General features: G+C 40.5%; 1 protein-coding gene and 1 non-coding gene across 4 annotated transcripts in view; both read left to right on the forward strand.

Moving 5' to 3' along the window:
* The window catches only part of arhgef10 (Rho guanine nucleotide exchange factor (GEF) 10), a 58,235-nt gene that overhangs the window by 27,820 nt on the left and 13,779 nt on the right, over window positions 1-16,636 (forward strand). For all 3 annotated transcript variants that reach the window (XM_028565156.1, XM_028565159.1, XM_028565157.1), the window contains 10 exons: window positions 104-249; window positions 963-1,147; window positions 4,874-4,989; window positions 6,165-6,292; window positions 8,234-8,334; window positions 8,728-8,849; window positions 10,208-10,294; window positions 11,214-11,440; window positions 11,741-11,898; window positions 15,626-15,768. In XM_028565156.1, the coding sequence (XP_028420957.1) occupies window positions 104-249; window positions 963-1,147; window positions 4,874-4,989; window positions 6,165-6,292; window positions 8,234-8,334; window positions 8,728-8,849; window positions 10,208-10,294; window positions 11,214-11,440; window positions 11,741-11,898; window positions 15,626-15,768 (1,413 nt within the window). The remainder of the gene's footprint in view (window positions 1-103; window positions 250-962; window positions 1,148-4,873; window positions 4,990-6,164; window positions 6,293-8,233; window positions 8,335-8,727; window positions 8,850-10,207; window positions 10,295-11,213; window positions 11,441-11,740; window positions 11,899-15,625; window positions 15,769-16,636) is intronic.
* trnai-aau (transfer RNA isoleucine (anticodon AAU)) lies at window positions 9,695-9,768 on the forward strand. Its single transcript has one exon. It is a non-coding gene; the product is annotated as a tRNA-Ile (tRNA).

Genomic DNA, 16,636 nt, shown 5'->3' on the forward strand with positions numbered 1-16,636 from the left:
TCTCTGGGCTTGGTGTTGTAAGCTAAGTACTTTAATCAGAGATCCAAACTCCTACTGCATCTTCGCATATTATCACTCTTAACTTATCGTCACTATCCCTTAGCTTCTGAGTAATGGCAGCCGCTACCTGATCCGCTCAGACGACATGGTTGAGACGGTCTACAATGAGCGTGGTGAAATCATCAAAACCAAGGAGCGACGCCTCTTCCTGCTCAATGATGTTCTCATGTGTGCCACGCCCAATATCCGGTAAGAGTGACCGCAAACCAGACCGGTTCTTAATCTCTCCCTTAATTTGCACCTTCTCCTTTCCTTGGTTGCAATATCCTGTAATCTCTTTACTTTTTACAAATTTAGAAACAAAGTTTTTGTGTGTGTGTTTTTGTTGTTGGTATAGTTCACTTTGCCTACTGTAAGGGAATGTTTAATGTAACTAGGATTTCCTGACAGTAAAGATTTTTTCTTAAAATGAACTAAACTAGAATGAAATTCTCAAGTGTAGAGAAATATGATAAGCACTGTATGTGAGTGGTGTCCTTGGGCTGACGTTTGACCACTGAGTCTGTAGGTTTGGGAACCATTTGTACCCACTGTGGCTTGTATTTTAGCCAAGAGTGAAGGAGAGCCCCGCTACTGCACTTTTTAGCTTCTGTCCTGTAATTGTAACATGTTAGTCACCATATACTGCCTCTGGGAAACATGCACTTACTTAAAAAAAAAAAAAAGGGATTTTCTAGATGAGTGACAATTACCTCCTCTTATCTTTCAAACATGGCATCCATAGGCCTCCTCCACTGAGCTGATTTGTTTCCTTTTTCCTTACCATAACCTTTCCTTGCACTCATATTTCCTCCTCACACAGTGTAGAATAGGAATGTGTTCTCCACAAACAAGGTGTTAAGAACAATTTGAACCAGAGCCAGTTTGCCACATGACCCTCCACCTCTTCCTGCTCTGTCCAGGTGTCAGGATGGCAGTGGGAGTGGCAGTGGCAATGCCCTACCCGACCAAAAGTTCCTTCTGAAGTGGAGCGTGCCTTTGAGCTTTGTGGAAGTGCTAGAGTTTGGATCCAGCGAGGACGTGGCCGACAACAGCCGCTACCCAGCATCTCATTCTGGGGAGAAGGTGGTCATCAACGCTAAGCCAAGTATGAACCACAGTGTCACATTCAGTTATTTTGGAGCAGCAGTCTTGTCTGTCTATGGTGCTGTTTCTCTCTCTGTCACAAAAGGTCTGGAATAAAAGGTGCGGGAGTTCAATTAGCTGAGTTGTTAAGTAGTAGGCCATGGGGATTTGAGACTCTGGGATATAGGAGCCAACACCTGCTGGTCCGTTAACTACTTGTGCGTGATGACTAGTTAATAAAGTGTTTAAAGGTAAATATATCTATGCTTGTGCTGGATTCTATATAAACCAGAGATTAGAGTGTGTCTAGTGGTTTAAAGTATGGCTCTCTCCAGGACTAGCATTCCAAAAACTGTAAGAATTGAGTTTCACGATTTTAATAAACTACCTTATTAATACATAGAATAAATAGTTGTTTCTTGCTGGACATTCACAGACATTTCTAAAATTGTGTCAGTCCTGCTCAAACCGTCCAGCCCCTGAGTGTGTATTTTTTTCCTTCCGTAATCCTCTGGTCTGCTGGCTGCCGAATCCAATGATTTCAGTCTTTCCACTGGCTTCTCCCCTGTCACAGGCAGCAGCTCAGCCTCTTTAAAAGGCCCAGATCGTGTGTGTGTGTGTGTGTGTGTGTGTGTGTGTGTGTGTGTGTGTGTGTGTGTGTGTTATCCCCTGTCTATCAAAGGTTGTATGTATTCAAGCTGGGGTCAAAGGCTCACTCTGTCAGTTGCCAACACTAGTGGGCTGGCATCACTTCCACTAAAGAAACACACGGCACTCTGTAGCTCAGTTTCTGCCTCGCCATCAATCTCTTCTACTTCCCTCTAATCTAACATCTGCCAAACTGTTAAATAATGTTAAGTCTTTTGCAGTGTCACATTTATCTTTTTTATAAATCCTGTAATGTTTTTTGTGTTGTAGCATGCAGTCCACCTGCAATGTTTCATACTCTTAAACTATTTCACCCCTCTTGTATTTGCCTTTTATGCCCTTTTCCCTTTACTGATGGCAGATGGCAAAGACAGACCTGAGTATCATCTGGTTTGACTGTAGGGGTTTCCTAGGGCTGCAACTGACAGACAGGTTCACAGCCTCATCTTAACCCGATGGAATGATACAGTGTGCATACTCCTTTTTAGGCCTGAGGAAGACCGCATGGGTGTCAAATAAATTGTTTTGTTCTTCTTACAAATAGCGTTTAGAAGTTGCTTTTGAGATTATATGACTTAACCACAGTGCTTTAAAAAAGTGTCATTGCATATAACTTTTAATTCCCTTGACAGGACGAAATAATACAATAACAATAATAATAACTTGCATACCTTCACTCAGTTCCTTCACTTTTTGGTTTAGTTATTTCCCATCCTTTCGGAATGTGCGTGCGCACACAAATGTGTGCATTGTCCAAGAACTTTTAACAAGTGGAAACAATTGTTTCTCAGTCAACTGTGTGCAGCCAAAAGCAGCTCGGTGACCAGCCTGCTAGAAGACAATGAAGAGACTGTCCAGCGTATGATGTCACCTCTTTTCAAGTCTCTCTGCATAGTTCAGTTCTTCTCTACACTGCATAGCAATCAGACCACCATGCAGCCTGTTCATTTTAAGTTACATGTCCCTGCTGCTTATAGTCAGTATGTCATTTGTAGATATATTGTTTGTTTTTAGGAAGTGTGTAATTGCTGGGATGAATGGTGTGTTTTCTATGATGCTGCCATTCAGGAAGGAAGTTGGACTCAGGTCGAAATGAGTTACACAGGCCCCGTTCTGTCCGTGGGAAATGGTCAATTCAGTTGCATCTTATTTGCAATTAAATGTGGATAATGTTTTGCAAAAGATGGTAAAAAAAAAAGAGAGGAAATATACCACAGACCCCCATCATACACAGATCACAGGGCTTTATGTTAACGGAGAGTAGAATAAAGAATTTAAGTTTAAAACTACATGCCTGTTAGATTTAAACCCATATAATGTACAGGGATATTGAAAATATGAAGTTCAATCACTTGTTCTATGTTATTAAACAATGCCAATATGAAGTGATATTAAGTAGAGTCTAGAGAAGTAGAGTCTTGAGATAGTACTCCATCATATGATACTGGCTATAAATGAAGTTGCTCCAAGCATGACATACAATAAAGCAAGCATGACAGGTTTATTCAGCATTTCTGCCCTGACCTGAATTCAACCCCCTGTGTCTCAGCCTTTGCTGAGACAGATGAGCCATGAACATTGCACACAGCTCCATTAGAGAAGGCAAAGAGTTGAATTGGAAAATAAAACATGGTAACAAAAGTGCACAACACACTCCAACAATCCATTTCTCATTTGGCGGGTGGCTAGGATTTGAACCACTGACATGAATGAAATACAATAAGAGGTCGTTGACCATGAAAAGATCAATGAAATCCTAAACCCATATACACTGCTGTAGGCCTGCTGTGTTCGGTGTGTGCTTTTGTGTGTTAGGATGCTCATGCATGTGTAAGGACAACAAAGAATTTCTGTGTCTGTGAGCAGCCTCTTGTGTACAAACTCTGAGACATTTTAGAATAATTCTCCCAGAGACCACCTACAAATGCAGATTTTGGCGATGCACAAACGGGGATAAAGTGTCCCCCGAATGCCCAGTCAGCGAGACCTTCAGGAGAGGACTGGACTGGGTTGCCATGGAGTTGGAGCGCCAGGCAGACTCAGTGACTATTGTGGAAGAAGAAGAAGAGGAAGAGGAAGAAGGAAAGCGAGAAGAAAATGTAGAATGGCAGAAGCAAACAAAGTACTTTTGGTGCCAAAGACTCTGATGTGGTTTAACCATTTGTTCACCGTTTGTTCACCGATCCACACTCTCAGCGGTTATTGTTGTGTGCACTAAAATGTTTGCAGTTAGGTTTCAATTTGAAAGAGCCCTGTTCTTGTTAATTGGGCCATTTGATTGAATGACCTCGATAACTTTCCTGTTGACCGTTTTGGCCAACTGACAGGCATCCCCTCTGTGCTCTGTACAAGCTACTCTTCGTGATTTTCTTCATGATCTTATGTATGTGTGTGTGAGTCAGTCAGACCTTTGATGAGCTATGTGGTTGTTCTGTGCAGCAGTGTTTTGTGTAAGCACCTTTTGGATACAGAACAATGGCACAGTAACCGCTCCCATCTCATCACATAGGATCCTTTGCTATTTTAAGCACAAGTGCAAAAATGATGAAAGGCAAATACCTACAGCATACCTATTGCAGCATGCATATACATACAGCTGGTACACAAATAAGGAACATAAAGGGTGATATATGCTAACACAAACGCAATATTTGTGTGGCCTCTGAAAGCTAACATAGTGTTCTTGTGAATAAGTGAGCACACTGGTGAGAATCACTGCCAAGTTTGCAGAGCTGTCACCGCTCCCTGTGGGAAACTGACTGATTGGCCTTTATTGATTTTTGTCTTCGTTAGTCCAATTTGAACGGCTTCTCTCATCAGACTGGCCTCACTCTTTCTGCTTGTGTATCCAACTTTCTGTAAGGGGATAGTTGCAGCTTTTAAGGTCTCAGCTAAATTGACTTGCTACCTTTTTGAGTTTTGTATGCTTTTATTCTTTCAAGCTCAGATGAGGACACTGCTCTCTATGTAGGATTGTAGTCACCGCTATCTGCTAATACTCACCTTTTTTTAATACCAATCGATTAAAGCTTTGTAACAAAAACAATACATCTGTACTTTTTGTTTTTTATATTTTTTTCTTTTGTCTGTTTCTGCGTAGACAAGCTGTACATGGGCCCTGGTCAGTTGTACCAAGATCTTCAGAACCTAATCCATGACTTCAGCCTGGTCAACCAGATCTCCAGCATGATCAGCAGCCTCAAAGGCAACTACCAGGTACTGTATGGCTGCGCTAAACACAAGCACTGAGTTAAAGTTGCGTCAGTTGAACTCAATCCATTTCTAGTCTTCATTGTCCCTTGGGGGAAGTTTGATTAAAGTGCATATAATATGGAATATTTTTACTGTCTATTAATATTCTTGGAAGCTTGCCAAAAGTTGACATAGACAAATGTTCCTCCAGTGTACCTCAGGACTTTTAAAATCCCATTCATCTCATTTCCCCTCAGATGTCCATTAGGGCTGGGCTGTTATGAAGGCATATAATGTTTAAGCTGTGGAATGTGCCAGTGTGGGCAGTTTGTCTCTGGGAGACGAGGAGTCTCTTAAGTCTTGATTTGCACCATTCAAGCCTGTCATATCATGTGGCCACATACACACAAGCTTGCCTGTGCTGTTGAGATGGAGGTTTAGTTTGCGTGTGTGTGTTGCTGTGTGTGTGTGTGTTGCTGTGTGTGTGTGTGTGTGTTGCTGTGTGTGTGTGTGTGTGTGTGTGTGTGTGCTGTGTGTGGCAGAGTAACAGAGAGACATGTGTCCCAGAGAAGGAGGGAGGGATGGAAAGATTGATGGGACAGGAAAGAAAGGAGCGGGACTGAGATGTTTGAGCTGTACACTGCCAAGCATTTTCCTCAACACTAAATTTCATATCCTAAATAATACTGAGTGTATTCAGGTGACACCTTTCTTGAAAGGGTGTGCATAAGACTGACATGACACCATCATAACCAGGACCTGGCACATGTTATGAACATTATATAGTCTTTATGAATGTTTATAACTGTTGTCATTAAGTTTCATTCTGTTTTGACACCGTTTTACAACAGGGAATATATTACCAAGATGGTTTTCTTTCCGTGTTTGGCTCTTTGCACCCCGGGACTGAGTCAGCTAATACCCTGGTGGTCCTTGCCCACTTTAACCCCTGATTACAGTGATAGATTTTTATTTTTTTGTGTCACTCAAATTAATGAATTTTCTTTAAATAAATGTGGTTTATCGATGTTCAAATGCTCTGAAGTACATTTATTTTATTCCTATTCCCATTGTAGCGCCCATCCCTAAACCTTCATTTCTTTCCCACTCAATTATTTTTTCCCTTTCATTTCATCACCCTCTTCCTACTTCTCTTTCCCTCCTTTTTCTATCTATCACTCAAATTTCCTTGTGTACAGAATGTAAACCCCACAGTGGCCCATGATTGGGTATCAGGTCTCCAGAGGCTGATACTGAAGAAGGAGGAGGAGATCAGGGCAGCTGACCGGTGTAGGATCCAACTCCAGCTGCCTGGCAAACATGACAAGTTTGTGTTTTACACACACACACACACACACACACACACACACACACACACACACACACACACAATGTATATACACACACAGTTCTTTTGGTTTAATTGGTCTTTCATACAGACAGCACATACAACATTTTCACAGTCTCAGTCCTCGCCCAAACCACCCTTGTCTTGTTTATCCTTGGTTTGTCTTTATCCCCCTTTATCTTGCTTTCTCCTTCAGTCCTCCCAGCCACTCTGTGTGCCTATAGCTTTAAGAGAGAGTATTAGAGCACATTTGGATATTTGGATAAACAAGTTTCTCCACCAGCTCTAATCTGAGGCATGGATCTCAGGGGAGGAAATGTACATCAGTGTTTGCAACCAAAGACTACCCAGTGCTGCAGCTGTTGCTGAACACAAATGCTTATGTCACACAAAGTGTGTTACCCATTATTATGGTCTGCACGTGGTCCCCCAAGGGTGCATCTATCTGTCTATCTGTCTATCTGTCTATCTGTCTGTCTGTCTGTCTGTCTGTCTGTCTGTCTGTCTGTCCAGTGCCTTGCAAAAGTGTCAATCCCCCCCCTGCTAAATCAGTAATTTCACTGGATGACAATGAATATATGTATTTATTATTATAACAGAGGATAAATGCAAAATATTGAATGTATGAAAAAACTACAAAAGTCTCTTTATGGACTAGCACAATCAAATTAAATGATAATGAGGTGTAAACAATAAATAAAAAATGAAACTTTCCTCGACTTTCCAGGTGCATAGCATTGGCGACAGTGACACAGGATATTAAACCTGTTTCTTTGAAGCTGTAATTGTTTGCCCTCTGACACTAACAGACACGTTTGCAAACTCTAAAATTATTTGGTTTTTAGTATTATAATTTTTAAGGGGGCTTAGGTGAAATTTAAGGGGGCTTGAGCCACCCCAAAAAGGGTCTAATCTCTCTCTCTCTCTCCCTCTCTCTCTCTCTCTCTCTCTCTCTCTCTCACACATCCCTGCTGCTCTTAGCTGGTGAGATTATCCACGGGTATGTTTGGAATCACAGCTGTGCCTCTCTCATTCCTCCCTTGATCCCTCAATCTCAAAACACACAACACGTCTCACCATCAGCCAGTGACAGGAGGACACACACAAACACACACACACACACACACACACAGTATACATGTGCTGCTGATAGAAGCAATAATTGACATAGACCTCTACTGCATTTCTGTCACGATCTGTCAAGTCAGTTAGCATTGACTGGGCAGACTCATGTGCCCCCTCGGCTGGGATTCAACCCAGGCAGAGCTCTTTTTATGAAATTATTTTGGGGATTTTACTTTAAAAGATGCTAAGCAGTGGACTGGTGTGTATGCAAGAATATTCCAACATTAACATGACTGTGTAGAGAAATGTTAATGCAAATTCATATGGTTGCCAAAGTGTTGACACATCTCACCGTACATTACAGTAATCATTCAGTACAATCTTGTTAAAGCAACTCTCATGTTTGGTTCACAAACACTGTCTGGTTCATGAAACTACTTTTTTAAAGCTCTATGTGATGACTTATGTCTAATTAATAAATAATTTATGTATTAAAAAAACTTTTCTTAACCTCAAAATGCATATTTTAATCTATAGTACACTAGCTGGAAATTGCAGCCCCATACAGATTTTATTTGTTATGAATAGAAATGATAAAATTATCTTCCTGTCCAGTGTGTTGATGTTAAAGGTCTTTAAAAGGTGTGTGTGTGTGTGTGTGTGTGTGTGTGTGTGTGTGTGTGTGTGTGATATGTAACATAAATCTAGGAGGGCATTGAGAAAGGGTGAGGCACTAAACAATGTTTGTCACAAAATATCTCCTGTAATGCATTGGTCATATATTTGTGATATAGATGTAACGATATTAAAGTTTGGAATTTCTAATCATTAGTGTTTTGTCCTCTCTATTGGCAGGTCGGGTAAACCTACTTACTTCAGTGCAGTGTTCAATACTCTCAGCCCAGCCATCAAACAGTCATGGATTAGTAACTTGCAGATGGCCAAGCTGGCTCTAGGTACAGTACACTGCCTCTGTCTCAGCTGCCCATTGTTTTTTTTCGGATTTGAATTGTTTATCCACTCATTTATACAGTATGATGGTTTATTTTATTGACTTATTGGCATATCTATCTCTTTAATCCAATACATGCCTATGATTATCCAAATTACTACTGTTACTACATTATTGACTAGTAGTTGTTAGGCTATCTACATATTATGACCACATCTAATGAGAAAATGAAAGCTGTACCAAAATATGTTTAAAAATAATTGCATGTTTTACAATGCGACTTCTGGAGTCTTTTATTCTGAAGACAGATTGCTTGTCGTTAAAAAACACTAACTGCATATGTACGTTATTGAATCAAGTGCTATTTGGGTGTCTGTGTGTTTGTGTTTGAAATCAGAGGAGGACAACCTGCAGGGTTGGTTCTTTGCAGAGGATGATGGGAATCAGATCAAAAAGCAGAAACACCCTCTCTTGCTTCGACAAATGCCTGTGGTCATGTCAAAACTACAGGAGTTCAAGGTGAGAGTGTGTGTGTGTGTGTGTGTGTGTGTGTGTGTGTGTGTGTGTGTGTGTGTGTGTGTGTGTGTGTGTGTGTGTGTGTGTGTGTGTGTGTGTGTGTGTGTGTGTGTGTGTGTGTGTGTGTGTGTGTGTGTGTGTGTGTGTGTGTGTGTGTGTGTGTGTGTGTGTGTGTGTGTGTGTGTGTCAAAAGTCACGCTGTCTGCTGTTTGTCATACAGCACTTACTCTCATATCAGGTCAAAAACGTTCTGTAGCTCAATCTGTACATGTTGATAGGTTAGCTCAGTTGTTTAGTGTGTGGTGCTAAGAATGCCACAGTTGCTGGTTTGACCCTCGTATGGGCTAAAGCTGACATTATAGCACTGATGTGTAGCCAGCTATCAGAATCAGCCGTATACCATATAGATTACTGACTTTGACATTTAATGCTGGCACAATGACCTAACATGTGGCATGGTATTCCATTTTAAATATCACAGTTGTTGAGGAGGCATGGCTGCTTTGGCTTTGTCTCCATATAGCCTTTTTGTATTTGGAGGAGGAGGTGTCTTAGTTAGTTGGTATTCAGCAGCTGTATACCAACAGCAAACAGACCTTTTAATGTGGGGAAGAGAAGGTTATCGGTATAAATGTTATCTTGAATGAACTGTGTGTGAGTGTGTTTGTGTCTCCAGACAAATTGGAGTAAACTGTTACAGATGTTCATGTTTATTTATGTTCATTTATTTATTTTGGCCTGGGCACCATTACGTGACACAATTTGAATGCATTGGAGTCTGATTTCACTGTGTAACTGGCCATGACATACCAACTGGGTGAAAAAGTAGCTCTCAAATGTGCGTGCCAGGCCGGTTAGCTCAGTTGGTTAGAGCGTGGTGCTAATAACGCCAAGGTCGCGGGTTCGATCCCCGTACTGGCCATTGGTTTTAAAAACTGTCAGTTGTTATATCCAACATAGTAGTAGTCTGTTGGTCTGTGTAAAGTTGTTTTGCAGATGATTTGAGCCATGTTTTTATACCAGGCTGGAAATGTGACCGTAATGTAGGGGCTGTTTCTACCAAACTTTATGTTTACCAGAATTGTCACTCTCCCTGGTAACGCAGAAGCTCCTCTACTATCAGCACTGACCACCAAGGTATAAAATGACTGGTGTCAAAGGGCACTGGGCCATGTTAGCTCGTGTGGGTTGGTTACTTCAAGGCTGAACCTCTCAGAGATCTTTGAGGTTTTTGTCTTGACACTAATTAACACCTGTTTATTTACCCTGTGAATTCCTACATGGTGACTTGATGCTCATCTGACCTTGTTTCTTTATCACCCTCTCTCTTTTATTTTCTTTTTCTTGCTGTTCTGTGACAGGTGGAATGTGCCGTTCACAATCCAGAGCCCCACATCAACACAGAGAGCACAGCAGATACTCCCGTCGTGGGCCATGGCTGTGTCTGGGTGAGACATTTTTCCCACTTTGCTTAGAAAAGAAGCACCGTGTCTGCTTACATTTCAACATTACACAAAAGAAGTTTATTCCAAGGGTTATAGTGGCTAACTACAATAATGTGGGCTTCTTCCACCTAGAGCGAGAATTAAAATCGTAGTTCTAGAGGAATACATTCATGGGCCTCAACCCCTTGAAATCCGAGTCTCGCGCTAGAGAGATGTGTTGAGTGGCTTTAACAACTGTTTATTGGCAAATAGTCTCGCAGTCCTTTTTTATTTTCAGAAGCAAAGATTATTTAAGCTCAACCACTTTTCTGTCAGTGAGTCTGACTCTGAAATGTTTTCCACTATAATGTGTTAGCTGAGCAGATGGTAAGTTTTTGCTGTTCAATTTTAAATGTCTAATGTCCCCTTGAGAAAAACAATCTAGGTTTAAAAATTATTGCTTCATTACTTGAGTTTTTCTCAAAATAAACAATGACTGTCATAACCATAGTAATCACTGCTGATGCAGTGTTTTTGACCATCAGGAAAAAACATTGAGTCTGTTGAAAATATAAACATCACTCTAGCTGGTTATTTTCATTGTGAGGTAATTATTGATAAAAGATGTTGAACTGAAAAAAATTTTTTTTGTTTTTTTTTAAGTTGTTAGATTTGAGTTAATTTAACATAATTTAATGTTTCAGGAGATTAGTATTGGTCTCATAGGATTTTGCCTTTAGCCTCCTATGACATGAATTTGATGCATACTTATAGGAATACTTCAGCTGTTTGCTTTCTTTTACTTGTACTGTGGTTTCCGTGCTAGCTATCTCTTCTAAGATGTTCAGTCTTAACTGGGCTAAATAATTTATTTATGAATAATTAATCCATCTACATAAATGAATGAATGTATCCCTAAAACAAAATCTTAATCTTTGTTCAGGTTGCAAGTTGCACCAACCAGATGGGACAGATATCCATAGTAGCCATGCAGAGCTCCAGCCCTAAGGTGACTGAGTGTTTCAATGTAGAGTCCCGTATCCTCTGCATGGCCTTCGTCCCTTCAGAGCAACCCCAGGAGAATGGCGAGAATGTCCCCGAAAAAACCCATGTCCCCACAGTGAAGGCCAGCGATTCTCCCAGTGTCTGTCTAGGCATGGAGGAGGGCAGGTACCGACACAGTGTACTTACCAAAGTGTGCCTTTTGAGTCAGCTGTACCCATGCACCATGCAATATGTTACTTTTTAATAAGTCTTTGAAATATTCAGCCATAAATGATAAATGTCAGGTTTTAATTATGCATGTATTAATGGTAAATATCAGGATCAAAGAACAAGGGTGTCTTTCTAGACTTTTCATTTCGCACCAAAGCTTATTGGTAGTACATAGTGGTCAATGTATTTATGGTACTTGTCCACTAACTTCAATGGACCATCAATTATTCAAATTTTATCTCCTGTCCTGTTCAGCATCATTGTGTATAAGAGCAGCCAGAGGTCCAAGAAAGTACGTCTGCAGCATTTCTTTACCCCAGACAAGTCCACCGTCACCAGCCTGGTCTATAAGAAACACTGTCTGTACGTCGGCCTGGTCAGTGGCTCTGTGGCGGTCTACTCCAGATCACAAGGTGTGTGTTTCAGAATGGGAGGGACTTGTCAATTTGTGTATCTCATCTGATATAGTCTCAGAATTCTGCCGATGTGATGTTTGTTGATACTCTTAAATAGCTATAATTAGGCCAATTACGAGGTTAAATCGCTGTTGTTGTGTGAAACAGAAATGCATTCATTGAGTTAATTAGATTTGGTTTTAAAACTGTGTCGGCTGACCGTGTTTACCTCCAATATTGAGTCTGCGCCAGCCCCTTGGTTTTGTAACCCTCAACCATAACTGGCCATGTACAGTATATGCTGTTGCTGACTTGGTAACTTTCTTGTTAGATTGAACAACTTTTAACACATTTCTGCTGACCTAATTTTCCAAAAACAACCAGCACCATATCTGATGAATTATAGGCAGAACGTTTTATGGGTTACAATGATGAAACATTTGGCAACACTGAATGAAAGGGGTTATTCAGGGAGAAACATATGCTGAGATTTCTTTTTTTGTGTGTGTGGTTGATCGCTCTAACTGCTATTTTCTTTCTCTGAATCACTGGGTTACCGTTAGCGTGTAAGTCAGAGGCTCACTATGTTGTTCGAGGTCAAGGGTTCTCCTCTGCTCCATGTTGAGGTTCTGTTTCCGTTTGCTCGGTTGTCTGCGAGAAGCCAATCTGTTTGCAGTGACCTATTTAACGTCTTCCTTCCCCAGACGAGCACAGACACGTTGGAGGAGCGGATCTTTCACATTTTGTGTTTAGTTCCATCTCTTATTGGCTTTCATAGTGATGTAAACAGAGGTCTCGGAGTATCCTCCTTTCTCTGTCTCAGTGTTTTTCTTTGTTTTCTTTTTCCTCTGTGGCACATAATGGGGGTAAAGATAAGTACATATTTTCAGAACTTGAGGACACAAACTCCTTGTAATTCTTGGCTGCCAAATATAAGTATTGGTATCACTATCATGTGATGCCACTATTGCTAGAGGCATGTTTTATTAACCTCAGTCACACGTATTCATCTCAATATGACTCAAACAAATTAATCTCCAAGGAAGAACTTTTAAGTGTCCTTTCTCAATTTCTCCCTTTGTTGTTCTGTTAAGTTGGTCTGTTACCTGTGTCTAGGCCGCAAGCGTGTCAGACAGATTTTTACTTGCACGGTCTAGCACGGGTTTAGCCTTGTGTGCGCGAGAGACAGACATGTATAAAGAGAGACCCAGACTTGAGTAAAAGTACAAGTGCTCTATCAAAAAAGTGTCTTGAGTAGAAGTTGAAGTGCTCTTTAAGCACCACACTTAAGTAGAAGTACTAAAGTATCCAAAATTTGTTGTACTTAAGTATTGCAAGTAGTTTATTTTAAAATGTACTACTCAAGTACTGAAAGTAAAAGTACAAGTATTGTGTTATTTACTTATTAAAGAAAGTGTGTGTGTATATGTATGTATATATATATATATATATATATATATATATATATATATATATATATATATATATATATATATATATATATATATATATATATATATATATATATATATATATATATATATATATATATATAGTGGAGTACAGATACAGCCTTTTAGTATTTAAGTACAGTAGTGAAGTAGTTCAGAGAGAGAGACTGTATACAACCGTTCAGGAATGTTCAGGGCTACTCATTGCGCCTTGTTTTGATGCACATGTCACCTCCCCCCCGCTTCATTCTCCACACACCAGTTATTAGACACTGGCACAGAGTATGCCAGTGTTGGCCTTTGGTGTAACTGAATGTTTCAACAGTTTCAGTAGCTGCTCATCATTCATCAACACTGGTGTGTCAAATATGTTCCCAGGAGAAAGTCCTAGCCCTAGATCTCTGAGTCTGATTTGTATGGTTTCTTCCCATCAGCAGCTCTGTCACCGTCACTGGAAAATGATGCCTGATGCTAAAATGATGAGTCATCCTGTATAGTTTGGTAGGGAAACTGTTCCCGGCATCCCTGTTGTAATGCTGCTCAAGTCACAATCACAGTGAAAAGGCTCATTAGCATTTAAAGTAGACCTACGGTTTACATTGCAGGGAAGAAAGCAAGCAGAACTAGGAAAATGCTCAGCATATAAGCTTTGATGTTAAGCTGTCATCTGAGTCAAGGGGACCCTCACAGTGAATAGTGACGAGACATCAAAAACAACTGAACAGACGGGGATGTTGCTTTAGCTTTAAAGCCATCAGTGCTGAGTTATCCTGCATGGAAATACCATCCTGCTGTAGATGCAGTGTGTCTAAAGCTGGCCAGTCATCCTCATTCTGCCACGCTTGTTGTTTCCTTTCGTGACCGCATGAGAGATGGAGACAGAAGGAGGCAGTGATTCGGCAAAGGTCACACGTCATAGCCAAACATTTAGAACATAAACTCTGTTCTTGTCTATTCTGCCATCCTGCATCATCTATTTTGTTCTCTTCTCTTGGAGTATTGTGCATCATTTGTTGTTGGTTGCAGCTTTGTCAAAATAAGAAAAATGATTGGCTTGTTTAATTAGCGTTCACTGTCTGGTTTGTGTGCTACTGTTTGCTCACACACAAACACTGCGATGAGTGGTTTGTTGCAGCTGACACTGACGTGAAGGAATGCTACAGTTTAAGAAGTGGGCAGGCTTACATAAGACTGCAGGTTGGCACTCCTGTCATTTCTTTTTCCTTTTCTCCACTACTCCTTTCCTTTTTTCCGTTTCATTTTTTTTCTACCTACACAGTGTGATTTTTTTTTTTTTTTTTTTTTTTTTTGAAATAATATACACAGGGCATTGCTGGAATGCTAATCCCACCTTGCCCCTTTAGTGGGAGATTACCCTCACTTCCCCAGTCATTACTGTACCTCTGAAAGAACATCTCTCCCTGCGTGGCACCTCTGCCTTCAATAGCCGCCTTTGTGCCTTTTCTTAACAAACACTATTGGGGAGGCCTCATTCACTTCCTGGCCTAGATTAGCTAAGGGAATGTGGTATCTGGAGGAAATGAAGTCTGTATTCAACACAGGGCACTTTTATTTAAAAGTACATGTCAGTAAAAAAAAAAAAAAAAAAAAAGGCAATTTTTACTGATGCACATTACCTACCGTATTTGTGTGAAAAATGTATCAAATGTATAACTTTTTTTTTCTGTCCAACAGCCTTTCATTTTATGACTACATTTATTGCAATCTAAACCAGTAAATATGATGGTTGCAGAAATGTAATGTGTTGATATTTATAAAGGTACTGCATGGGGTGTTACATTGCAGTAGAGCTGGCACTGCAGGTGCCCAGGCACATGTAGAACCCAGTGTGTAGGAGGTGTGTGTGGGATAGAGATCAGCTCTGACTAATGCAGTACAGTCCATCTATATTCACTGTGAAGGATGTGAAAACCATCAATGGCCACTCCACCAGCATTAGCAGAATCATAAATGCAGATTACCTTGTCAGGCGATATTTATAAAGACTGTGTCTTTCATACAAAAGAATAAACCGTTTTGCGTGAACTTTTACGTTAACAGTTGCTAGGTTAACATTGCAAAAGAGAATACAATAATACAAATAGAAGAGATGTACACTACAGTACAATTTGTTGTTGCTTATGTTTCACCATGCTGCAACTTTATCAGATTTCAGATCCTTACTGAATATATATATGGATTGTGTGTTTGCATGTGAACTGCTTTTTTGTTCATAGGGTATTTTGTTTGTTTACTTGAGTACTAAGGTGACAGTGTTGCGTTTGTTGTTTCAGATGGTTTGTGGAGCAACGAGGAGCCCAAAGTGCTGAAACTGGGAGTCCTCCCAGTCAAGGCCATGCTGGCTGTGGAGGAGCACCTCTGGGCTTCATCAGGTGGACAGGTCTTCATCATCAGCACCCATACACACTGTGTTGAGGTACGTAACCTAGCTCTGATACTGTTTAGGCTACTATAACATACCATGTCTACAACATGTGTGTAACCGCCCCTAAGGAGGTACATTTTGAGTGTGGATTAATTTGTTGTTAAGGAGATTTCCCAAAAAGCAACCAGTGTGAACTCAGTTACTGAAAGTACAAAGAACCTCATTTCCCTCCCCGCGATTTCTTCTTTCCATATCCTGAAATGTGTGCGTGCGTGTGCGTGTGCGTGTGCGTGTGCGTGTGTGTGTGGCCTTGTTTGGGGAATGAAAGCAACTGCCATGGGTCCAGGAATAGTAACCTTCCTGTGACATTCACTCACTAATAATCTGTTTAGCCTCATTAAGCTCATTATGTTGAACCACCTGCCTGTCTCGCTCTCTTTTCCTCACTGAGGACTTAGTTAGTCCACAGTGGTAACTGTAAGTGGACCAGGAGAGACAGACACATAGAGGAATAAATGGTGGGATGGATACAAACAAAGACGTAGATTATTTAGTACATACTTATTTAAATAAAAGGTAGATACAGTATTGTGAACATGGTTAAATGTGTGCAAAACAAAATGCAGGACATTTACATGTCATGCTCCTTCATCAACACATTTATCAGAACCGTGTACTGACACGCTTGTGAATGGACTCTCCTTAGCCAAATATAACTCCACCTACATGTAACACAATGTGTGGAGAGATTATGTAACCAGTGGTGATGGAAAAAAAAGCCCAGTGTATTGGTCTCCATGCACAGAGAATTCAAAATTACACTCAGCACATTTGTGAAATCTGTTCAAGAGTAAAACCAAGAGTTAAAGAAAAATGATTTATGAAGTTGATCTAAAACATCGGTAAATACTTCCTTCTG

Source organism: Perca flavescens, chromosome 20 (genome assembly GCF_004354835.1).
Source record: "Perca flavescens isolate YP-PL-M2 chromosome 20, PFLA_1.0, whole genome shotgun sequence".
NCBI classification, from domain to species: domain Eukaryota; kingdom Metazoa; phylum Chordata; class Actinopteri; order Perciformes; family Percidae; genus Perca; species Perca flavescens.